General features: G+C 43.9%; 1 protein-coding gene across 4 annotated transcripts in view; it reads left to right on the top strand.

Moving 5' to 3' along the window:
• SEMA3F (semaphorin 3F) overlaps positions 1-23,832 on the top strand; it is a 171,950-nt gene extending 148,118 nt beyond the window's left edge. For 2 of the 4 annotated variants that reach the window (XM_082265465.1, XM_082265463.1), the window contains 7 exons: positions 5,693-5,915; positions 9,914-10,002; positions 12,738-12,779; positions 19,487-19,656; positions 19,810-19,877; positions 21,202-21,335; positions 22,611-23,832. In XM_082265465.1, the coding sequence (XP_082121591.1) occupies positions 5,693-5,915; positions 9,914-10,002; positions 12,738-12,779; positions 19,487-19,656; positions 19,810-19,877; positions 21,202-21,335; positions 22,611-23,012 (1,128 nt within the window). In that variant the 3' untranslated portion in view covers positions 23,013-23,832. The remainder of the gene's footprint in view (positions 1-5,692; positions 5,916-9,913; positions 10,003-12,737; positions 12,780-19,486; positions 19,657-19,809; positions 19,878-21,201; positions 21,336-22,610) is intronic. The other 2 variants (XM_082265464.1, XM_082265466.1) reach the window with 1 other exon arrangement.
• The last annotated feature ends 2,842 nt before the right edge of the window (positions 23,833-26,674 follow it).

The raw sequence follows: 26,674 nt of genomic DNA, 5'->3' as shown, positions 1-26,674 counted from the left end.
CCCAAATACAATTGATGTCCTTTTCTTCCCACAAATAGAGCTTTCTTTTGGTGGTATTTGGTCACCTGTGCGATTTTTATTTTTTGCGCTAACAAAAAAAGAGCGACAATTCTGGAAAAAAAAAAACAATATTTTTCACTTTCTGCTATATAACATTCCCAAAAAAAATAAAAAATGAAAAATCTAAATTTTTTAACATTTTAGGCCAATTTGTTTTCTGCTACATATTTTTGGTAAAAAAAAATTGCAGTAAGCGAAAATAATAAACAAGTTATACTTACCTAACTGACATTTTTTGACACTTTTGGGGGTACCAGTGACATTACTACAGTAATCAGTGCTAAAAATATGCACTGTTACTGTAATAATGATACTGGCAGGGAAGGGGGTTAACATTGTGGGTGATCGAGGGGTTAAATGTGAGCCTATTCAGATTGTATGGCTGAATTCGCATCAGATTTGGACACAAATCGCACCCTTTTTTGGGTCCCAGAATCGGATCACATGGGTGTTCACACCAATGGCATCCAATTCATGTCCGAACTGACAGTTCGCACTGCGATATGTGAACTGATCTGGGGGTGTCATTAACTTTGTATTGACACCCCTAGTGATTCGCATATGGCAGTGGGAACTGCCTGCGAGTTGAATGCAATGCAGGAACCCCCAGTGGATTTGCAGGGTTCCCGCATCGCATAGGTGTGAACCGGAACTTAAAGTGATATTAAAGTCTTGCCTTTTTTTTTGTTTAATAATAACAATCATGTTATACTTACCTACTCTGTGCAGTTGGTTTTGCACAGAGCAGCCCGGATCCTCCTCTTTTCAGGTCCCTTGCCGGCGCTCTTGGCCCCTCCCTCCTGTCGAGTGCCCCCACAGCAAGCAGGTTGCTATGGGGGCACCGGAGCCGAGCCGCTTCCCTGTGTGTCCATTCAGACACGGAGCCGCGGTTTGGCCCCGACCCCTTTCTCTCCTCATTGGCTAACTGACTTTGATTGACAGCAGTGGGAGCCTTTGGCGCTGCTGCTGTGTCTCAGCCAATCAGGAGGGAGAGTCCCGGATGGCCAAGGCACTCATGCAACATTGCAGGATTGAGATGGGGCTCAGATAAAGGGGGGGGGGGTGTTTTCTATTCTAAGGCATAGAATGCACCTCCTGTCTTTACAACCACTATCAGGCTTTATAGCCAGTTTTCTACTGCGCATGCTCAAGTTGCTCTGCACTTTATGAATGATCCTGCCATATTCTTGGATCTGCGTGTGTCCCAGAAGGGGGGGGGGGATTTATAAATTCTCGGATATCGTCTTGGCGATCTTACCCAGACGTGGGAGCGGGTACCTGTCAAAACCAGGTACCCGCTCCCCCCCCCCCCCCCCAAAAAAAAGTGCAGAAGGGGGGAGGTTGCAAACAAGTGGAGCTTCCCCTTTGGGGGTGGAGCTCCGCTTTAAGTGGATATTGACAGCTGCGTCAAGGCTGCGCCCACAGCCCTTTGAGCTGGGGGGGGGGGGGGCAAGTGGTCAGTTGAGCACGTATAAAAATCAAGGAAAAAATATATTTATTGATATTTTTTGACATTTAAATGGTATATTTAGGGTTAAGCATTGCCATGGCAAACATTGGGATTACAGATACTTTAAGAGCCGCAGGCTAAGAGTACCGATTGGTTTGAACTACATTACCGCCCTTTCTTTTGTGCTTTTATGTTCGGTAGAAATAAAGGGCCATTGAACTTTCTCTAATATAGAAAAAATGATGTGACATAAATGGCGTTCTGCTGTGTTACATGACAAATGAAGAGATGGTTTGGAAGAAATTCCTCTGCACTACAGAGAAACACAAACCAATTCTGACACCACATCTATTACCATAGAAATCCAGAGTGCCAGACTGAAATCGGATGAAAGAGTCCAGGATCATTTTATTGTTAGTTAAAAAAAAAGTCATATAAAAACAGCCAATGCGTTTCGGGGGCATACAGGTAAATAAGGGGAGATGGTGTTGCCACGAGGCTTGTTGTGTGGGAGCCACCTTGTCACAGCTATTGAGCTTGTTTAAAAGTTTTTCTTCATCTGACTACACATGCAAGCACCTCCTTGAGTATGTTGTTTTGGGGACCACATTCATTACGTCCCCCCCCCAATAACATCCTCATGGGGCTCTTGGCTAGAAAATCAGAGATTAACTTCTTCCTACCCGTGCTATAGCCGAAAGATGGTTACAGCGCGGGCCTAAATTGCCGGGAGGGTGTCCATTTACATCCTCCCATGCATGAGCTGCCTGTGCGCTCCCTGCAGGGCACGCGCAGCTCGCTCTGTAATCAGCGAGTCCATGAGACTCGGCTGATCACAGATCGGAGTAAGGGGCCAGTCCCGGCCCCTTACCACGTGATCAGCTGTCAGCCAATCACAGCTGATCACGTGATGTAAACAGCAGCTGGCGAGCTGCTTTTTTTTCTCCTCCCCAGTGCCACCTATCAGTGCCCACCAGTGCCAATCAGTGCCCCATCATCATTGCTGCCTATCAGTGTCACCTACCAGTGCCCATAAGTGCCACCCATCAGTGCCACCTATCAGTGCCCATCAGTGCCACCTTTTGGTGCCTATGAGTGCCACCTATTAGTGCCCTTCAATGCCCACCAGTGCCACCTATCAGTGCCAATCAGTGCCCCATCATCACTGCTGCCTATCAGTGTCACCTACCAGTGCCACCTATCAGTGCCCATCAGTGCCACCTATTGGTGCCTATGAGTGCCCATGAGTGCCACCTATTAGTGCCCTTTAGTGTCACCTATCAGTGCCCTTCAGTGCTGCCCATCGGTGCCACCCATCAGTGCTGCCTTATCAGTGCCCATCAGTGCCGCCTATCAGTGTTCTTCAGTGCAGCCCATCAGTGCCTATCAGGGCCCATCAGTGCAGCCTATCAGTGCCTATCAGGGCCCATCAGTGCTGCCTCATCAGCGCACATCAATGAAGGAGAAAAATTACCTGTTTGCAAAATGTTATAACAAACTATAACTATAAAACTATGTTTTTTCTTTTGTTTTGTTTTTTTTCAAAATGTTTGTTCTTTTTTTTTGTTTGTTCAGCAATAAATAAAAACCCCCAGTAGTGATTAAATACCACCAAAAGAAAGCTTTATTTGTTTGAAAAAAATTATAAAAATTTCATTTGGGTGCAGGGTTTGCTTGACCACGCAATTGTCATTCAAAGTGTGACAATGCTGAAAGCTGAGAATTGGCCTGGGCAGGAAGGGGGTTTAAGTGGCCGGTAGGCAAGTGGTTAAGCAATGGGCAATCATTCAGAAATTAAAGTTAAGTTCTGGGCAAAATTCATGATGACATCACATAAAACAGTCAACGTTTTTCTGGGGCTCAAAACACTCCCTAAATATTTCCAGACTCACTCTATACACGTCATAATGTCTCAAAAACTCCGGAGGTATTTGATACCTCACTTAATTAACATATTCTGGTGGTTTTCTGAAACCTCTAACCACATTAAATCTTCAAGCCATGATGAAGAGAGAGTGTTTTGAGCTCCCGAAATGTGTCGCCTGTCTTGTGCGATCATATGATGAAATAATAACATTTATTGGACTCTTTTACCACTTTGCTTGGCGCTCCTTTTGGGTTTAGACATTTTGAGACTTTTATCATTGTCTGCGTCCCCACTTGGGAGGTTCTTCTGACTTCATGTGTGGTCACCTACACAATAAATAAAAGGAGAATTCACACAGTTTGGACGCAGACCGCAAAATAAATACAACAGAGGTTACAAGATTTGTCCATTACCCTTACAACAAAATAAAAAAGGAAAGAAAGCAATGGCCATACTCAACCATAAAAACAGCTTCTTGTGGTTGGATACTGGTGCTCTGGCTATAATGTCTCCACAATCCAGTAGGAGAATTTGTAATATAGTAGCTATGAGGAAGGCTGGTATAGCCGAAAATGCTTTGGAGAGTTATAGTTTCATAATGTAGCCACTAAAGATTTGTATTTTATGGATGTTACCAAGTATCCAGCTTGACTGTTCTGTCTAGAATTGGTCTTCTGAACCAACCAAAGATGGAGAACTTTTTGATAAGAACAAGAGTGTCGGGTTCAATCAGTTCAGCCATTACACACCAAACTGTATATTGTGACTGCTCCGCATTATAGCAACGCAAAACCTCTCAAAATTGTGCGATTTACAGTGCGACTTGATGCGACTTTGCTGCAATTTTGATGTGACTTTGGATGAATGCAACTTTGTTGCGACTTTGGCTTTTACCAATGATAGCATACATGGTGTCACACAATTCCTTTAACTGCTACAGTGATGGCTAGGGTTAGGGTTATGGCTAGGATTAGGGTTATAGCTATGGTTAGGGCAAGTGTTAGGGTTAGGCTAGGGTAATGGTTAGGTTAGGATTATGACTATGGTTAAATTAGGGTTAGGGTTAGGTTAGGATTATGGCTAGGGTTAGGGCAAGTGTTAGGGTTAGGCTAGGGTAAGGGTTAGGTTATGGTTATGGCTAGGGTTAGGGTTATGGCTAGAGTTAGGTTAGGGTTATCGCTAGGGTTAAGTTAGGCTAGGGTTAGGGTTATGGCTAGGGTTATGGTTACGGCTAGGGTTAGGGTTATGGCTAGGGTTAGGGTTATGGCTAGCGTTAAGGGTATGGCTATGGCTAAGCTAGGGTTAGGTTAGGGTTATGGCTAAGGTTAGGCTAGAGTAATGGTTAGGTTAGGGTTATGGCTAGGGTTAGGGTTATGGCTATGGTTAGAATTATGGCTAGGGTTATGGCTAGGGTTATGACTAGGGTTTGGGGTATTGCTATGGTTAGGGTTATGGCTAGGATTAGGGTTATAGCTATGGTTAGGGCAAGTGTTAGGGTTAGGCTAGGGTAATGGTTAGGTTAGGATTATGACTATGGTTAAATTAGGGTTAGGGTTAGGTTAGGATTATGGCTAGGGTTAGGGCAAGTGTTAGGGTTAGGCTAGGGTAAGGGTTAGGTTATGGTTATGGCTAGGGTTAGGGTTATGGCTAGAGTTAGGTTAGGGTTATCGCTAGGGTTAAGTTAGGCTAGGGTTAGGGTTATGGCTAGGGTTATGGTTACGGCTAGGGTTAGGGTTATGGCTAGGGTTAGGGTTATGGCTAGCGTTAAGGGTATGGCTATGGTTAAGCTAGGGTTAGGTTAGGGTTATGGCTAAGGTTAGGCTAGAGTAATGGTTAGGTTAGGGTTATGGCTAGGGTTAGGGTTATGGCTATGGTTAGAATTATGGCTAGGGTTAGTGTTATGACTAGGGTTTGGGGTATTGCTATGGTTAGGATTATGGCTAGGGTTATACAAGGGTTAGGATTATGGCTAGGGTAAGGGTTAGGTTAGGGTTATGGCTAGGGTTTGGAGTATAGCTATGGTTAGGATTATAGCTAGGGTTATACAAGGGTTAGGGTTTTGGCTAGGATTAGGGTTAAGGGTATGGCTATGGTTAAGCTAGGGTTAGGTTAGGGTTATGGCTAGGGCTAGGCTAGAGTAAGGGTTAGGTTAGGGTTATGGCTAGGGTTTGGGGTATGGCTATGGTTAGGATTATGGCTAGGGTTATACAAGGGTTAGTGTTATGGCTAGGGTTAGGTTCTATTTATGTTTCTTTTTATAAACAATGTTTCTCGTGCTGAATTTTCTTCCATTTTTCGGACATTTTCCTGTGCAGTGTCCAGGAGGCACTTTCACGCCTTCCATGAAATCCACAAAAGATTACCCCGACGAAGTGATAAACTTCATGCGAACCCACCCGGTGATGTACAACCCCGTGTACCCGGTGCACCGGCAGCCGCTGCTTGTGCGAACGAACGTCAACTACAAATTCACAACCATCGCGGTGGACCAGGTGGACGCGGCGGATGGGAGATACGAGGTTCTCTTTTTAGGAACAGGTAATTTTTTTTCATAGCACTTTAATAATCTGACTCCACAAAGCTCCCTCTTCATCAGGACAGTTTAATCAAGGGGCATCTTCTCTGTCTTGTATCTTTGATGATGATTTGTAAGTATCAAAGAAGGTTAAATCACGAGTCAGTGCTGAGATCTCAGTCGGCACCGTCTCCTGATTGGTGACTCCAATAGCTGATTGTTGATTTGATGAGTCCAATTTAAGTTATGCTGGAATCAGATCCGCTGCAGACAGAAGAGTGGAGGTGATTCTCACTAAGGAATGGAGATGGAAACCCTGCAAATCAGAGGACTACAGGAGGGGGGTACACAAACACGAACAGCAAGTCTCTGTGCACCATCAGGGGGTAGAGTCCATGTAGTAAGCAAATTCAGCTGTACAGATGTCTTTAGTCAGTGTCAGTATCATAATTGTTTACCCTGTGTTATAATTTACTACCTGTTGATCCTTTATTTAATAATTTATATACAGCATACAATCATGTTTATACAAATAACCATCTAATACCTAACAAAGGATTCACAAAGCACATTGGTTTAACTAGAGAGACGACACAGCTTGCTTTGCAGCTCTCTTTGTCTAATTGAAATCTCAGACTGAACCCTCTGATAAGGGCAAAGTCTTTGCTCTAATTATTTATTAAGTTCTTTATGTAGCAGAGCTGAAAGCTAAAATAGCTGAACATGTAAAAAGAGGGTGACAACCCCACCTGCTGGCTGGATAGAAGACTGTGTCAAAATATTGTGAAATATTACTTATTTACCTTAAAAAAAGAACATTTTTTTTTCTTTTTTTTAAGTCCTGACAAAAATACAGAAAATAATTAAAAACAAATATACTTTAAGACAGATACGTTTATTTATATACACTAATCACATTTACACCTTCTGCATACCCAATAATAATATAGCAGGGGATACAGCAAAAAAAATATAATTTAATTCCAATTAAATTGCATGTTGGGTCTGCTTATCATTACTTATCATTGGATATCTTCTACTGGTGTGGTGCAAATGATAGGCAGTCTGTAGTGTTGGCTTTTTATCAGATAAACAGGGTCACTGACGTGAAATAGAGAATTTGGAAATTAGCACCTCGTAAATGCCGTCTGACCCACTTTTTTTAAAAGTGTCTGGACGTATCTTTTATTAATTTTTATTTCCTAAAAACTAACATTTGTTTGAATTCACTAAAAATAAACCTTAATATAAAGCAGTTCCAGTAATAAAAAAATTATATTTTTTTAAAGACAGATTTTTTTTTTTTTTTTTTTTAGATTTCCAAATATGGCTTATTATAGTTATTAATTTGAATCTGAGACTAGAGAAATAGATTTTTCATTTATTTTTCAAAATTAAATTTTAGTTATTAGATCTTCTTTTTCTTCTTCTTCTTCTTTTTCTTCTTCTTCTTCTGCTTATTATTATTATTATTTATTATTATTATCATTATTAATAAAATTATTATTATTGCTATTATTAATATTAATCATTCATATTATTTTTATTATGATTATTATTATTCGTTATAGAAAAAGCTTATTATAGTTATCAATATGAATTTGAGACTAGAGCATTTGATTTTTCAATAGCTAAGCTTGAAATAAATTAAACCATTGTTTTTTTTTTTGTTTTTTTTTGCACCAGAGGGATGTAATAAACTAGAACGTTCATTTTTTTTTTTTTTTTTTTTTTTTTTTATGTGGTTGTTATGTATTGAGATTTTTTAAGATGCATATTTGTTAGAATTTTTTTTTTTATTTAAGAAATAATATATAGGTAAAATAATAATGAGAAGCTGAGAAATTCTTTCCTAGTTTGAGAAGTAAGAAGAGCTGCTAATTTGAAAATCAGGTGTTCTCCTGAACCAGACAGTGTAAATAATTTAGTGTCTGTGCCTGCCCGGATAAGTAAGCAGAATCCATGCTGTACTCTCCGTGCCCAGACCACATTTAGCAGCATCAGCATGTGTTAGTTATTTTAATAACTCTATGAATAATTTTCATACCTAAAATATTTGTTTTTAAGAATATATAAGGTTTTTATTTGGTATACTGTTTAAAGCAGCATTAAACCCAAAACCAAAAATGTAATATAATGCAGCTTACCAATCATTAGATGCAGTGGCTGCATTCGTTTTCTTTTTAGGCTTTATTTCCTCTGTTTTCCCCTGGTGATCTAATCAGTAACACACCTCCTGTATTAGAGAGAAACAACTATGGATGAATAATAATGATAATTCAGCCACCATGGGCGTCTGCAGAACTTTTTTCAGGGGGGGGGGGGGGCATCATTTTATAGTCACCCATGCTCTGCCTTTTTTGCCCCCATAGATCCCCCTTTAGAGCAGGTCGGAGTCCCCATAGGTCCCTTTTTAGGCTTACCTTTTCAAAATAGGAGGAACACAGAAGCTCTGTGTTGATAGCTGAGAGAACAACGGTCTGCTGTGTTTACAACAGCAGACCGTCGTTCTCTCTTCACGGGGAGCGATCGCGGGTGCCCGGCCTGTGGATTGGCTTTCCCGCTGGCGCGCGCCCTAGCATCGCTCCTGCAAACTGCCGTACAGGTACGGCGATTCGTGGGAACCTGCCGCCGTATATAGGCGGCGGCTGTTCGGTAAGTGGTTAATATTTATTATATTTTTTTCATTAATAAAGCCTCCAGCCTGCATTTGATGATTATGATGGATCTGTCATAGTGATCACATGATTGGGAATAGCTCTGATTGGTCCCTGAACGTTGGCAGGTGCCGTGGCTGTGAACTGGGATTGAGAGACAGCAGCCAAGCGAAGTGTTGGCTTCTGGCTCTCAAAGGCGGATGTGTTCATTGAGGTGTCCTCAGCACGGGGCAATGTGTCGTAGTACTACCTCATTTCGCGCAGCCGAGCCAGCCTGTCGCAGTAAAACTGCGGCGGGCGGTCGGCAAGTGGTTAAAATATTTAGGGAACGAACCCACAAACAAGGGAGGGTATTCAAACATGTCACATGCACCCGCCAGTCATCCATGTAGACGTGATGATGCCACAAAGTTCTTCCCTATGCGTTTCGTCTTACGGGACATCTTCAAAGGGGCATCGAATCCTTGCTCTTTTTCTGTGCATATGTTATAAAGTGCGGGTACTGCTATTTGGAGTGAGGGTCAGAGCCATCCATCCATGTGGCATCTGAGCATTGTTCTCAAAGTGCTGTAAGACCTCCCGTTTATTGAGGTCTAAACTTTCGGTAAGCAGCTGTGTATGTTCGTGGTTAGGGCACTGAAACTGGTGGAAGCAGAGAAGAAAACAATTTTGTTCACACTGGACTTTTTTTCACTTGTTACACACTAAATGGAACTTTGTCACAACATACCTGATGCCCAGGAAAAAGGCAAGGATCTGATGCCCCTTGGATGACGTCCCATATGACGAAATGTGTAGGGAGGAGCCTAGCTGTGTAACGTCTGCCTGGATGACCAGCGAGTGCCCATGATATGTCCCAGAAGCTCTTTGTTGATAGCTGAGAGAACTACTGTCTGCTGTGTTTACAACAGCAGACCGTCGTTCTCTCTTCACAGGGAGCGATCGCGGGTGCCCGGCCCCGTGGATTGGCTTTCCCGCTGGCGCGCACCCCCAGGATCGCTCCTGCGAACCGCCATACAGGTCGGCAAGTGGTTAATATATATTATATTTTTTTCATTAATAAAGCCTCCAGCCTGCATTTGATGATTATGATGGATCTGTCATAGTGATCACATGATTGGGAATAGCTCTGATTGGTTCCTGAACGTCGGCAGGTGCCGTGGCTGTGAACTGGGATTGAGAGACAGCAGCTGAGCGAAGTGTTGGCTTCTGGCTCTCAAAGGCGGATGTGTTCATTGAGGTTTCCTCAGCATGGGGCATTGTGTCGGAGAATGCTTGGAGTATCTCTTAGATGAAGTAAAGTAATATAAAAAATGAAATGCATTATTGTGAGAGAGACTTTACCGGCTGCTTTGCCTCCTCAGATCAGGGTACAGTGCAGAAGGTGATTGTCCTGCCGAAAGATGACCTGGAGACAGAAGAGCTGATCCTGGAAGAGGTGGAAGTGTTTAAGGTATGACATGAAGTTTCGAGACTTCCATCCAACTTTACCAGCTCTATCAAAGTTTCTTATTTTTCTTCTTGGGTACTTTATTGGCAACAGAAACTTGCAGTTCCTCCTGAGGGGTGAGAGACAAGATAAATGTCTGAATTAGGATAGACACCGGGAGGGGGGGGGACGCTCATCAATTTTGCTGCACAGCAAGGCAGAGCTGTGGGACAGATCCATTATAGGATTTAGTCCTAGCAAAAGGAAAGGTCACTGAATTTCAAGTTAAAAAGCCATGGTTAAGAGTTTAATGAATGGCCCAGTGCAAGGCAGACTGACGCATTTCGCTCCATGAGTAGGAGAAGAACAGGTGGAGAAGTTCTCAACATAGATTAACCCAAAGCAGCTGTAATCAATTAGCTTACATAATTGCAAAGAGTATAATTACAAAGATACACAATCTGCTTGGCATACTGCCATTCACACCATATATAGAAAAAAGTATCAAGTTGGTTTGTATAAAACTGGATACAGAATATCACACGATAATTCATACACTGGGGACAGCAACCTCAAAAAAGAAACATATTTTATAAATGTGCATCCTTAGTAGTATAGAATCCTTGAAGTAACTTTAGGGTCTCAGGAAACCCCTGCCAAAATGTTCTATATCTGTAGCTCACAGTACGATAGTGTGGCGGTCAGTGGGAAGAATGTTCCTTACATTGGTGGTCAGTGGGAAGAATGCTCCTTACATTGGAGGTCAGTGGGAAGAATGTTCCTTACATTGGTGGTCAGTGGGAAGAATGCTCCTTACATTGGAGGTCAGTGGGAAGAATGTCCCCTACATTGGTGGTCAGTGGGAAGAATGCTTCTTATATTGGTGGTCAGTGGGAAGAATGCCCCTTACATTGGTGGTCAGGGGGAAGAATGCTGTTTACATTGGAGGTCAGTGGGAAGAATGTCCCTTACATTGGGGGTCAGTGGGAAGAATGCTCCTTACATTGGTGGTCAGTGGGAAGAATGTTCCTTACATTGGTGGTCAGTGGGAAGAATGCTCCTTACATTGGTGATCAGTGGGAAGAATGTTCCTTACATTGGTGGTCAGTGGGAAGAATGCCCCTTACATTGGTGGTCAGTGGGAAGAATGTTCCTTACATTGGTGGTCAGTGGGAAGAATGTTCCTTACATTGGTGGTCAGTGGGAAGAATGCTCCTTACATTGGAGGTCAGTGGAAAGAATGCTGTTTACATTGGAGGTCAGTGGGAAGAATGTCCCTTACATTGGGGATCAATGGGAAGAATGTTCCTTAGATTGGAGGTCAGTGGGAAGAATGTCCCTTACATTGGTGATCAGTGGGAAGAATGTTCCTTAGATTGGAGGTCAGTGGGAAGAATGTCCCTTACATTGGCGGTCAGTGAGAAGAATGCTCCTTACATTGGAGGTCAGTGGGAAGAACGCTCCTTACATTGGAGGTCAGTGGGAAGAATGCTCCTTACATTGGTGGTCAGTGGGAAGAATGCTCCTTACATTGATGGTCAGTGGGAAGAATACTCCTTACATTGATGGTCAGTGGGAAGAATGCTTCTTACATTGGTGATCAGTGGGAAGAATGTTCCTTACATTGGAGGTCAGTGAGAAGAATGTCCCTTACATTGATGGTCAGTGGGAAGAATGTCCCTTACATTGGTGGTCAGTGGGAAGAATGTCCCTTACATTGGTGGTCAGTGGGAAGAATGCTCCTTACATTGGAGGTCAGTGGGAAGAATGTCCCTTACATTGGTGGTCAGTGGGAAGAATGTCCCTTACATTGGTGGTCAGTGGGAAGAATGCTCCTTACATTGGAGGTCAGTGGGAAGAATGTCCCTTACATTGGTGGTAAGTGGGAAGAATGTCCCTTACACTGCTGGTCTTTGGGATGAATACTTCTCTTGCAGATAGCTAGAAACATCTCAGATGGCAATGTATATTTACTATATATAAGAATATATAAAAACTGCTTATTGCTTATGGAACCCCTAGAACCTCTAAAGGAACCCTACTGTTTCAAGGAACCCTGGCTGAAAATGACTGTCTTCCTATGGTATGAATTAATTACAATTGTATCTATCTAATAATAAACTATTACTGTGTCTACACCCCTCCAACCCACGTGAATGTAAGATCATTAGCTTTTACTTTGAAAAATATAGAATCCATATAAAACCTTCGATAAGGGCAGCCATTCTAAGTCAGGGTTCCATGGAGCATTATGGATCCTCTGAGGTTTTTTGAGCTGTGCGTGATTGACCTTCCTTTTGATAGAACCTTCCAAGTTCCAGGACTATGCTAGGAGCATGACACCAATTATCTTTTTAGCTGTGGCATTTTGAGCACCACTGCAGGGGGTTCCTTTTTTTTTTTTTATTGACCCCCAAATTAAAACAGGCATAGATGGCTCAAAGGTTTTGAACCCTCTATGGGCAGGCTGATTGTACTCAAGACAATCCATTGATCAACTTGGGTATAACCAGCTCCCCTCACTCCCTAACTGGGAGAACACAATAGCTCCACGGGAGGGATTCCCCCATCAACACTGTCTGTGTTGATGGAGGAATCAAGTGTTTTTCTTTCCTGCAGCCCGTGGTGGCAGGAAAGAAAATCATATCATCTATGGCTGGCTTAAGTCTGAGGGTTTGCACTACATTTCTATTAATCTTTGTATTCAGTTTTCTGTACTTTACCTTCTGCCAATGTAACTTACTAGTTTTATCTCTTAGGAACCGAAATCCATAAAATCCATGAAAATCTCTTCGAAACGGGTGAGTCCATTGCTGCATTCATATTCGATCAAAGTGCTGATTCTCCGTAATGTGATATTTATTTGATTTCCGTACTTCTGATGTGTAAACCTTTTAGGTTTTGCAAAGGAGACAAAGTTCACATTTACCATTGTAATGGTCAGCAATGACACAATTTAACTATATGGTTATGGTTTAAAGGAATTAAAAAGTCCTCCAACCAAATCAGTGCAATAGCTTAGTAAGGGCTTTCTAGAACTAAAAATATTCACAGGTCTCATTCCATCTCATATCCCAAAATAGGAGGATTAGTCCTCATTTCAGGACAGTGGGCTGAGCAATCATTCCTTAATGACCCAACAGCTAAGTGCTCATCCAGAACCACTTTTTTTAATTTTTATTAATCTTTTGAAGATCCACATTGCAGTGAGCACACTCAAAACCAAACACCAGGTGCAAAAAAGGTGAGCACATAAAAGTGAAAAACACAAAAAAGTGCACAGGTTGTACACATTGTCCTCCTTCGAAGAGAAAGCATCCTGGCCCTGAGCTCCCAGGGGGCAAGACTCCTGACAGGGAGTGGAGTACTCCTGGTCCACTCTGGCCAAACTGGGCAGACCCCTTTCTTTAGGCAGCCTGCTGAAGCAAGACCCACCCAAGTACTAGGTGGAGTTCCCATGGGAGGGGGAGAACCTGCTCCAAAGACCACATATGGTCAAAGAGAAAGCACCCAGGCCCTGATCTCCCAGGGGGCAAGGCTCCTGATGGAGTGCAGTACTCGTGGTCCACTCTGGCCAAACTGGGCAGACCCCTTTTTTCAGGCGGCCTGCCGAAGAAAGACCTATCCAAGCACTAGGTGGAGCTCCCATGGGAGGGGGAGTACCTGCTCCAAAGACCACATATGGTCAAAGAGAAAGTGGCCCTGATGTCCCAGGGGGCAAGGCTCCTGACAGGGAGTGGAGTACTCGTGGTCCACTCTGGCCAAACTGGGCAGACCCCTTTCTTCAGGTGGCCTGCCGAAGCAAGACCTATCCAAGCACCAGGTGGAGCTCCCATGGGAGGGGTAGAACCTGCTCCAAAGACCATATATGGTCAAAGAGAAAGCACCCTGACCCTGATCTCCCAGGGGGCAAGGCTCCTGACAGGGAGTGGAGTACTCGTGGTCCACTCTGGCCAAACTGGGCAGATCCCTTTCTTCAAGCGGCCTGCCGAAGCAAGACCTACTCACATACTAGGTGGAGCTCCCATGGGAGGGGGAGAACCTGCTCCAAAGACCACATACCCCCCACCCAACCCCCCTGTCCTAGTTTTTCAGGGCAAGTCCTAGGACCTACACTCTGTTAGTTGAGGTAAGTGCCTGTGTACGTGCGCAAAAAAAAAAACACACAATAAACAAACATATCAGGGGAAGTGGAATTGGAGAAAGTGCTTCAATGTCACTGGTGTACAGTGCAAATATAGCAAAATATGACTGAGCCATTTACTTCAAACTTCATACAGCTGTTTCAGGCTTTATGGCCATCATCAGTGCCGTATATGGAGACCATGGCTTATATGGAGTAGATATATATGACATTAAAAGGAAGGATGTGGGCTCCAGTGATGTGCTAGAGCAGCACCAGAATGATGATGTGGGGATCCCCCAGTGTGTGCAACCAAGTGAATTTCTAGATTAGCGGGAACCCCGGTAACCACATTCACTCTGTTAAGCAGACAGCAACCAGTCACTGTGACCCACTACTCCCCCCCCCCCCCCCCCCCCATCTCCCTATTAGCCGTTGAGGCAAAGAGTGGGTGGACCATTGCAGTGATTGAATTCCTAGTCATGGTCAGCATAGAGAAAGCTTTTATGGGTTCTGGGCAATCTATAAATGAACTGTGCTTCAGCAATAAGTGAGCGGTGCCTTTTTTGTGGTTCTGATGCTGGTTTAGTACAATGCTGGAGCACACACATGCATTGTTTAGTTACCGAAAGCAGAGACACATGAGCGGAGTCACTCAGCTTCAAAGAGTCCAGGACACATTTATTGGTATCACCTGATCCACATGTTTTTCTTACGTGTTTCTCTTCAACAAATGTTTACCCGTCTCAGCACGGTCGCTTAGTGGTTAGTGCTTCTGCCTTGCAACACTGGGCCCAGTGTTAACCGCACCTGGTGCAGTAAAACATGGTGTCACCCCTCTCCCCCCCCCCCCCACAATATTTTTTTTCCTATTTATCACTGCATATAGTGACAATAGTAGTGCCATTAACAACTATCAAGTCAGAGTACAGTTGGCAGTAGGTTCATTTAGAGTACAGTTGGCAGTAAATTCAGTGATGGGTAAGTGAAGGTCCAGTTGGCAGTAGGATCAGTGATTGGGAAGTTGGGGTACAGTTGCCAGTAGGATCAGTGATGGGTAAGTGAAGATCTAGTTGGCAGCAGGCTCAGTGATGGGGTAGTTGGGGGTACAGTTTACAGTAGGATTAGTGATGGGTAAGTAAAGATCCAGTTGGCAGCATTCTCAGTGATGGGGAAGTTGGGGTACAGTTTCCAGTAGGATTAGTGATGGGTAAGTGAAGGTCCAGTTGGCAGCAGACTCAGCAATGGGGATGTTGGAATACAGTTTCCAGTAGGATCAGTGATGGGTAAGTGAAAGATCCGGTTGTCAGCAGGCTCATTGATGGGGAAGTTGGGGGTACAGTTTTCTGTAGGATCAGTGATGGGTAGCTGAAGGTCCAATTGGCAGCAGTCTCAGTGATGGGGAAGTTGGAGTACAGTTTCCAGTAGGATCAGTGATGGGTAAGTGAAGCTCCAGTTGGCAGCAGGCTCAGTGATGGGAAAGTTGGGGTAAAGTTTCCAGTAGGATTAGTGATGGGTAAGTGAAGGTTCAGTTGGCAGCAGGCTCAGTGATGGGGAAGTTGGGGTACAGTTTCCAGCAGGCTGAATGACATGCACGTTTGGGGTACAATTGGCAGTTGGATCAGTGATGGGAAAATTAGGGGGACAGTTGGCAGTAGGATCAATGATGGGGAAGTTGGGGCACAGTTGGCAGTGGGATCAGTGATGGAGAAGTCCAGGGTACAGACAGTAGGTGCCCCCAGCAGGCTTACTCACATGCAGTGACCCCAGTGTCCTCCAGCTCCAAATCATTGGTACAACCGCCTTGCTCCAGCCTGGAATCAGATGCTGCACAGCAGTAGCCCAGTATACACGAGCCACAGCAGATGTGGCATCCACCGTGTCTAAGTCCTCTGGACACTGGGATCCTGGTACTTGCCGACAGCATCCACCCAGCCATGACACTGCTGTCCCTAAGCCCTGGTACTGCCCCAAGTGAGCATGGCGAACATCACGTAAGCTGCTAGTAAGCCCATAGTAGTGTCCAGTTTGGATGACCCCATCGCAGTCAGGTGGGGGGTGCAGACTGCACTCCTCTGGCGGGTGTCACCCGGGTGCAGTCTGCACCCCCCACACCCCCATAGCGACGCCAATGCTAAGGTCCTTGGTTTGAGCTCCAACCAAGACACTTGATGGAGTTTGCATGTTTTCCCTGTGCTTGTGTGTGTTTCTTTCGGGTACTCCGATTTCATCCTACACTCCAAAAGCATACTGTTAGGCTATTTGGCACCTGTCTAAATTTTACTAAGTTCCCATGATGGCTGCCTTGCCATCTGCCCCAGCAGCAGATAAAGCACTTTGAGGCTATGATGCCAAAGATATATTGATTCATGTGTCTGTTACAAGACATCCAAGAAAACTTAAAGCGGACAGGAGGAGTAGGTGTGATCACTGAGGAAACCATTGGTGGAAACCTTGTCTGCAGTTCCTTCAGCGGACACATTCCCAATATTAAAAATTCCTAAAGGCAAAAAAAAAGTAAATCCATCAGTGGCTGAAGAAAAAGGACAAATATAACGAAAAGCCGTATTTTCCATGTATATACCACCAAAGCTCATAGAGAGGTGAAGTTTTATTCCAAGGCTCATTTTAGAAGGAGCAATGTTCCAGCGTCTCCGAATATTATACTTCCTGTTGTGATGGAATCTGATTCCAGGACAATTCCCTGTGCAGCCGTCAGCTGGAAACTTTAATGTCTGTAATATATAGATAATCTGTATGTGTGGACTTGGAGGTGTTTGGGACGATTGGAGGTCAATGGATTTTGGGATAAACATATGTAGAGAAAAGAGAAAACTACTTATGTAACATGCATGCAATTCTCTATACTTGGATTTCCTTTTAATATGTTTTATGGGAACAGAAATTAAAGTACAGTAAAACCTTGGATTGAGAGTAACTTGGTTTGAGAGCGTTTTGCAAGACAAGCTAAATTTTTAAATACATTTTGACTTGATAAATAAGTGATGTCTTAATATACAAGTAGCATCATGTCACAAGTATAAAAGAGAAGAGAGGTGCCTCTAAGTCAGGGATCCTCAAACTACGTTCCTCCAGCTGTTGCGGAACTACACGTCCCATGAGGCATTGTAAAACTCTGACATTCACAGACATGACTAGGCATGATGGGAATTGTAGTTCCCGAACAACATAGTTTGAAGACCTCTGCTCTGAGTGTAGCAATATGGTTACATTTAATAAAGGTGCAACATTTAGCAACTCACATGGCTGATGATTAAAACAGTTCCATCTAAGTATGGAGGCATCTGGGGTAAAGCTGTCCACATAGACTAGTGATGGCGAACATTGGCACCCCAGATGTTTTGGAACCACATTTTCCATGATGCTCAACTACACTGCAGAATGCATGAGCATCATGGAAAATGTAGTTCCAAAACATCTGGGGTGCAAAGGTTCACCATCACTGACGTAGACCATCCTCCACACCGCCCCCGCATCAACATCATCATGATTAAAAGAGGCACATCTAAGAATGCAGGCATCTGGGGTAAAGCTGTCCACATAGACCGTCCTCCTCACCACCGGCTCTCACCGCCATCAGTCTGTAATCGTGACCGGGAAGACTACCTTGCAATAGCAATCTAAAAGCGAGGCTTGATACGCTCGTGAAGTGCAGTGTGGAAGGGATGACGTTGATGTGGTGGTGGTGCGGAGTATGGTCTACGTCAGTGATGGTGCACCTTGGCACCCCAGATGTTTTGGAACCACATTTTCCATGATGCTCAGCTACACTGCAGAATGCATGCGCATCATGGGAAATGTAGTTCCAAAACATCTGGGGTGCCAAGGTTCGCCATCACTGACGTAGACCATACTCCGCACCGCCACCGCATCAACATCATCCCTTCCACACTGCGCTTCACGAGCGTATCAAGCCTCGCTTTTAGATTGCTACTGCAGGGTAGTCTTCCCGGTAACGATTACAGACTGATGGCGGTGAGAGCCGGCGGTGCGGAGGTTGGTCTATGTGGACAGCTTTACCCCAGATGCCTGCATTCTTAGATGTGCCTCTTTTAATCATGATGATGTTGATGCGGTGGCGGTGCGGAGGATGGGGGAGGGGCTTGTGAAATGACCATAGAGACCTGTGATCCTATATAGGAGGATCACAGGCACTCTGTGATCATTTCAGAGAGAAGAACGGTTTGCTGCTACCTAGTGGAGGCAGGCGCACTTTCCCCCCCAGCACCACGTACGCGACCGACGTAGTACTACATCGTTTCGCGCAACCGTAAAACTGCGGCGGCGGTCGGCAAGTGGTTAAAATATTTAGGGAATGTAGAAAATTCAAACATGTACCATGCACCCGCCAGTCATCCAGGTAGACGTGATGATGCCACAAAGTTCTTCCCTATGCGTTTCGCCCTACGGGGCATCTTCCAAGGGGCATCGAATCCTTGCTCTTTTCCTGTGCATATGGTATAAAGTTCGGGTACTGCTTTTTGGAGTGAGGGTGAGAGCCATCCATCCATGTGGGATCTGAGCATTGTTCTCAAAGTGCTGTAAGACCTCCTGTGTATTGAGGTCTAAGCTTCCGGTAAGCAGCTGTGTATGTTCGTGGTTAGTGCACGAAACTGGTGGAGGCAGAGAAGAAAACCATTTTGTTCACGCTGGACTTTTTTTCACTTGTTACACACTAAATGGAACTTTGTCACAATATACCTGATGCCCAGGAAAAGGGCAAGGATCTGATGCCCCTTGGATGACGTCCCATATGATGAAATGTGTAGGGAGGAGCCTAGCTGTGTAACATCATCACATCTGCCTGGATGACCAGCGAGTGCCCATGATATGTTTGAATTTCTCCCTTGTTTGTAGGTAAATGCCCTGAATGTTTAATTATAAAAAGTTAGGATTTACTAGACTATGCGGTACTCCTTGCTCTTTTCCTGTGCATGAGGTACATTGTGCGGTGTGATGTCACATTTTGTGTATAATATCACTATCTCTTTTTTGCACATTGTTATGCTTTTATAGTTATTTTGAGGATAATTAATGTATTTGGATTTTGATGGATTTAAAGAGACTAGTGACAGACTACTGCATTTGTTAAAAAAGGAAAGGTAGCATGTGCATGTGTGCATGTACATGAATAATTTTGATGGATTTAAAGAGACACCGCAACACATTTTTGTATATACAGTGTGTATTTAGATTTTTGTTTTCTGTTTGAACATCGCTGAGTGCTGCTGTTTTGTTATTTTATTTGATATTTAGGCTTTCTAATGCAGGTTTAACATATATTACTGAAATTGATAACTAGTTGTGGTCCAGTTCAATCTGCTAGTTGTACCTCACTTAGAATCCTCCTTATTCATTTTACAGCAACAGCTCTATGTGGCGTCCGAGTCTGGTGTGACGCACCTGGCCCTCCATCGCTGCGATGTGTACGGAGAAGCTTGCGCCGATTGTTGCCTCGCCAGAGACCCATACTGCGCCTGGGATGGGAAGACGTGCTCCCGCTATTCAGCATCTTCCAAGCGGTACGCAGAGGGGTGAGCCGGGGATTGGCTGGCAGGGAAGAATATGATATACAGAGCTCCCGTCATAATTATCAATCTAACAAATGTATGTTTTATCTTCTCTTGCCCCGTTTTTTTCCCACCATGTCTTCTCCTCTGTCTGTTTGCGACTCTTACCCTGGACAGACGAAGCCGCCGCCAGGATGTCAGACATGGAAATCCTATGAGGCAGTGCAGAGGGTACAATTCCAATGGTAAGGTCTTGGTATTAAAGTACCAGGAATAAGAACTCAAATCAATGCCACTTTTCTTTGACGCTCGCCAATATTGCTAAGTACATTTTCCACTATCAGATACACGATACTACCAAAAGTATTGGGACGCCTGCCTTTACACACACATGAACTTTAATGGCATCCCAGTCTTATTTCGTAGGGTTTAATATTGAGTTGGCCCTCCCCTATAACAGCTTAATCTCTTCTGGGGAAGGCTGTCCACAAGGTTTAGGAGTGTGTCTATGGGAATGTTTGACCATTCTTCCAGAAGCGCATTTGTGAGGTCAGGCACTGATGTGGACGAGAAGGCCTGGCTGGCAGTCTGCGTTCTAATTCATCCTAAAGGTGTTCTATCGGGTTGAGGCCAAGACTCTGTGCAGGCCAGTCAAGTTCCTCCACCCCAAACTCGCTTATCCATGTCTTTATGGACCTTGATTTGTGCACTGGTCCAAATCATTTGGTGGAGGAGGGATTATGGTGTGGGGTCGTTTTTCCAGGGGTTGGGCTTGGCCCCTTCGTTCCAGTGAAGGGAACTCTTAAGGTGTCAGCATACCAAAACATTTTAGACAATTTCATGCTCCCAACTTTGTGGGAACAGTTTGGGGTTGGGCCTTCCCGTTCCAACATGACTGCGCACTAGTGCACAAAGCAAGGTCCATAAAAACATGGATGAGCGAGTTTTGGGTGGAGGAACTTGACTGACCTGCACAGAGTCCTGACCTCAACCCAATAGAACACCTTTAGGATGAATTAGAGTGGAGACTGAGAGCCAGGCCTCCTTGTCCAACATCAGAGCCTGACCTCTCAAATGCGCTTCTAGAAGAATGGTCAAACATTCCCATAGACACACTCCAAAACCTTGTGGACAGCCTTCCTAGAAGAGTTTAAACTGTTATAGCTACAAAGGGTGGGCCAACTCAATATTGAAATCTACGGACTAAGACTGGGATATCATTAAAGTTCATGTACGTGTAAAGGCAGGCGTCCCAATACTTTTGGTAATATAGTGTAGCTCTTTTCCTTTTCTGGAGGAAAAGGTGATGTAAATATATTAGTTGAGCAGTCCTGCAGTTTGTGCCACTACCTCCTTTCCTGTATGTTTTACTAATAATGATCCAACACTTCACTAGCTACACCCATCTTCAGCTTTCTGGTAGGCCTTTTATCCACCCCCTTCCTGACCATTAGCTTAAAAAGCAGGTACTCCATCACAAGCCTAATACAGACTTTCAGCTAACCTAGAATGCCTCTTTTGTATAAGGTGCCTCTATAACACATAGACTATCTTTATTGTTTGTTACAGCCAATAAGAATGGGATGGATTCAGTGCAGTATGGAGTGGAAGGTAGTTCTGCCTTCCTGGAATGTCAGCCACGCTCACCCCAGGCCACCGTAAAATGGATCTTCCAGAAAGACAACTCAGACCGAAAGAAAGAGGTAAGACGCATCCTGTATCAAAGAGTGCAAATGGTATTAGGGAGATTCATACCTCTATTTGTCACCAGAGAAGAGATTCAAATAATTTTGCTAATTCTTGCTATTTGTCTAGTTCTAACAACAACCCAGTATTTAGGGAAACAACCCAGTATATTAGTGTGCCTTGAGTAAACAAGACTTCTGTGTCTACAAACTACAGTTACAGGAATACTATACAAGACATACAGAGTGCTACAAATGTGCACACATGCACATGCTACCTTTCATTTTCTAAACAATGCACTAGTCTGTCTGCAACAGGGATATACACTAAAAGTCAATTTGATTCTGTTATAGCTGGTCTGAAATTACCATGGCAAACAGGAATTGAGATATTTCAAGCAACTACAAATACAGAAATACAAATAAAGACATGTTCCTGTAAACAGTTTGTAGATGCAGCTTTCATATTTAGTGAAGGCTCATTAATATGCTGCTGGTTTGTTTCCTTTAAAAAGCAAGAATTAGCAAAACAAGTGGGGGCTTGTCCGGGATCTGTATGTATTTCCAACAGTCATCATAGCAAGAAGTGAGGGGGAATCTTCAAAATCAGAGGAAGTCCCTGTGCTGATGACATCTATCTGACAGGGAAACTATTTTCACTTTTTGAGTGATTTCCTTTCATTTTTTTTGTGTCTCCAGGTCAGGAAGTGTAGAAAAATCTCCCCAGTACGTCATAGGCAGCAAAGGGTAACCTGAAGGCCTTTAACCCTTCCCTATACATACACTTGAAATCCCCAGGGCCCAGGCTGTGAACAAAGGGATGCACATAGCCTTTAACGTTGCAGCTCTCACAGTATCTTACTTTTTTTTTTTTTGGGGCCCAATGTGGGGCACAAACCCAGGACCCTAGGATTAAGAGTCTCATGCTCTACCGACGAAGCTAGCCGGGCACAGTATCTTACTTTTTGCTGTGTTGTCTGTTACTTTGCTCTTTTTAAATTGCGTTTCTCCTCCGAGTTTTTTTTATAATGGATCTTACTGAAAGAAATTTAAAATAATACAAAAATATTATATGTTGACTTGTAAAGGGGTTGTACTGAATGTGATCTCTAGTAGTGGGCCGCAGGGACCGCTCCTGAGGCTCTCTAATACGAGTATGTTTTAAATGAATGAGTAAGCATCTATAAGTGCATACATTGCATGATGTTGCACAGTGTGTTGACATGCATGAATGCAGCTAAAAAAATAAGTTAGATATTCATTCTGATACAGGACCCTTTTTTCTTCCTCTAGTTACGATCGGAAGGACGATTCTTGAAGACCGACCAGGGTCTGCTTATCCGCTCCCTTCAGCTCTCTGATACTGGCGTATACCACTGCACAGCTACCGAGAACAGCTTCAAACATACGGTCATGAGAGTGCGGCTACATGTTCTGAGCAGCGAGGCCGTCACGGCAGCTCTTCTTCATCCAGACAATCCATCTGCCCTGGCATCGCATTCCGCCGGGGCACCAGGCGCTTACGATGAGTTAGTGCAACTTCTCTCCCAGCCGGAGATGGGACTCATCAACCAGTACTGCCAGGGATACTGGCGCCCCTCCGGGTCCGCCCTCAGTGAAACAAAAGACCTTCAGGATCAGAAACGGGCGAGGAACCGGAGGAACCACCCGCCCACAGAGGAGCTACAGACATGAGAACCCCTGGCCATTGGGACTTCCTTATACCATTCCCTTACTTCCAAACGCATCGCATCTCCTTCAGACTAACCCCTATTTTATTTTCACCTGAACTTTTGTTTTGTTTTTTTATCAAGGAGAACAAAAACTATAAATATATAAATATAAATTTATATATAAATATATATATAAGGAAAAGATGGAGAGGTTGCCTTTTCATGGGTCTCTCAGACTTTATTTATTGGGAGGCGCTGAAATGCCCAGTTTGGAGAAGACGAGGACAGACTTCTCTGGGTATTTGCTATTCTTCAAATTTCTCTCTTGTATACTTTATCCCAAGTCCGAGAGCTCATTACCCATACACCAATGGATTGACCGGCCTGCAGAACATCTCCGCTTCCATACTCTGCTGCGCACTGCACCTTTACTACCCACTTCGGACTGAATGACCAGAGCATCGCCTATAACCACTGCATAGCGTGCTGACCATCACCACTGCTCTGCAGGACATTCCTTAAGCAAAAAAAAAAAAATTGCTGACAAACATTCTGTGGTTTGATCATGACGCCGCCGGTGAGTTTTACCATGCTCCTTTACGCAGTAGAAAGTTGCGTCTTATTTCTGTACATAAATCCCGAACTAGATGGAATATCTGACTGCACTGCGAAAGGAAGGACGATCGCTGCACTGAGCGGACTGAGCCGCAGACACAGCTCCAGACATTTGTGACAAATATCATATTTTGAAAGCTTCCATTATTTTATGTTGTTTTAGAAGAATTATTCATGTAAAAAATACATATTTTCAATGGCCTACCTAAAAAGAAAAAAAAAAGAAATGATCTGCCATTGTACAAATGTGCTACAGATGTCAGTGTTGCATGGATGAGCGCCTGCACTTTATCAAAAAAATTGGATGTTTTCTGCTACATGGCGTCTGGACGTGCCCGATCTCGGACTGGGCGCGTGCGTCTGGGACTGTGCATTATGTGGGAGGAGCAATATAAGGGGGTCTTGCAAGACAAAAGTCTTCCTTTCTTATACATTGCTGGATCTTTAAAAGAATTATCTATGTACTGAGTTTTATGCTTGGATAGTACAAGGGAAAAGATACAAGTTTCTAATATGGGTCAGGGAAGGGGCGAGGGGGTTCCGGTTATGATTCCCACAGGTGAAAGAGGGGTCAGTGAGTCGAGATATCTGTTTATTAGGAGGGGAGGTAAGTTTGCCCTGATATCTGTATATTAGGATAAGGGGAGGAGAGGTCAGTGTGTTCTAATATCCGTGTATTAGGAGGAGGAGAGTTCAGTGTGTCTGATATCCGAGTATTAGGAGGAGGAGAGGTCAGTGTGTCTGATATCTGTGTATTAGCAGGGGGAGAGGTCGGTGTGACTGATATCTGTGTATTAGGAGGAGGAGAGATCAGTGTGTCTGATATCTGTGTATTAGGAGGAGGAGAGGTCGGTGTGTCTGATATCTGTGTATTAGGAGGAGGAGAGGTCGGTGTGTCTGATATCTGTGTATTAGGAGGAGGAGAGGTCAGTGTGTCTGATATCTGTGTATTAGGAGAAGGAGAGGTCAATGTGTCTGATATCTGTGTATAAGAGGACAGGAGAGATCAGTGTGCCCCGATATCTGTGTATTAGGAGGAGAGGTCAGTATGTTCTGATATCTTTGTAGTAGGAGAAGAGGTCAGTGCATCCCTATCTCTGTGTATTAGAAGGGGCCAGCATGTAATGATGTCCATGATGGAGGAGGACTCATAGAGGATTGGGCATGTGAGCTTCCAGTCCCCCTGTCTCTGCACCCCTATCTCTGCACCCCTGTTTCTGCACCCAATCCTGCACCCCTATCTCTGCACCCCTGTCTCTGCTCTCCTGTCTCTGCACCCCTGCCTCTGCACCACTGTCTCTGCACTCCTGTCTCTGCTCTCCTGGTTCTGCACCTCTGTCTCTGCACTCCTGTCTCTGCTCTCCTGGTTCTGCACCTCTGTCTCTGCACTCCTGTCTCTGCTCTCCTGGTTCTGCACCTCTGTCTCTGCACTCCTGACTCTATGCTCCTGTCCCTACGTCCCTGTCTCTGCTCCCCGGGGACTCTGTGCTTTCTGTGCTGATCTCTCTATAAGTAAGAACTGAAATAAATAAGAACAATAACCAAATCACTAGGGTATCGTCCCCTTGCTCTTCCCATATATAGAGAAATTGTCCGCCTGTATATACCTGTAAATGACAATGTAACTATGTTTCTCTCTGCGTTTAAGCCCAAAACGTGCAGTGAATTCTCTCCTGTGGATGAATCGATATAATAAACACTGGCCTGTTTTATACATTGTGACTCGGGATTTCTGTATGATGAGCACGGAACCGCCTTGATCCCTTCTGCGCTGTGTTCCTGCCATTGTAGGGAGGAAGTTGGATGGCGTGCGGAGACAATAGGACGAGCCTCTGTTACTACATTATGAATGCTGAACTTGACTTTTAGATTTATCATCGTTTGTTTTATTACTTTTGATTCACTGAAACTTTTTTCCAAAATTAATTTATTTTATCAGAGACGAAGTTGTGTTTTGTCTACCATTATTTCATGCAAGTTTATACCAACACCAGTAAAATGTCACATACAGCTGGCTCTGAGCCCCCTTTGTACTAAAGCAGTCAGCATTGGTTTGATGAAAGGTGAAGTTTTATTGGTCAGTTTGCTGTTTTACTTCCATAGTAAATGTGTGGATTGCAGAAACAAGATCTGCATACTAATTTTTCAAGGTCCAAATGTAAAAGATCATGTATTAACCAATGACGGGCTAGTAACGATCCAAAATGTTTTGGGGATTAACAAAAGATCCTCCTTCATGATGGCTGGAAGACAACAGAAATAAAAGAGTGATGTGTAAAACCCGAAAAAAAGCATGACTTCCAAAAGCAATGTACATATAGTCTTGGGCATGGGGTCACCAAACTACCACCCACGGGCACATCCAGGCCCACAGAAAGGGTCAGTGGTGTATCTTCAATGCGCACAGATTGAGGGTTAAGATTAGCCGAGACTGCGTGTGCTTGTGTGCTTCCATCAGTATACTGCTTCCTCCAGTCTTGAACATAGATATCAGATATTACAGCCACATAACATACAAGACTAGCAGACAAATAGCTTGTATGAGATCTGAAACACTTTATTGAACAAACTCACACAGAATATATACCCCACAGGAGGACATCGCCCTCCTGATCATAATATCCTAACAATACAAACTGCACACAGGGATGTAATATATAATTACCATTGTAACAGGACTTCAACCCACACTGTACTTGATGGCTTCTGTCAGTATACGGCTTCCTACAGTCTGAACATAGATAGAGATTCCAGCCGCCCCTATACAAAAAACTAGCCTGAACTTAGCTTGTATGGATCTGAAAGCAACCTACTCTTTATTGAAACTTAGGCACAAACAGATATAAACTGTGGGACAACCCCCTCCTCCCTAGCAGCCAATCCACATATACATATACATCCCATAATAAGTTGATCTTAAGGCAGACAGAACAACAATAGAACAATGGAATGCAGGTACTTAACAATAACAAACCCCACCCACTTCTCTATCTAGCAAGCGTCTATGAGACACTCCTGCAATATTCTAGAACTCTGAAAAGTCATACCGTTCATCTTCATATATTTCCT

The sequence above is a fragment of the Pelophylax lessonae genome (assembly GCF_965119305.1).
Source record: "Pelophylax lessonae genome assembly, chromosome: 8".
Classification (NCBI taxonomy): Eukaryota; Metazoa; Chordata; class Amphibia; order Anura; family Ranidae; genus Pelophylax; species Pelophylax lessonae.
Note: the sequence above shows the minus strand (reverse complement) of the source record. Positions and strands in the feature narration are given on the sequence as shown.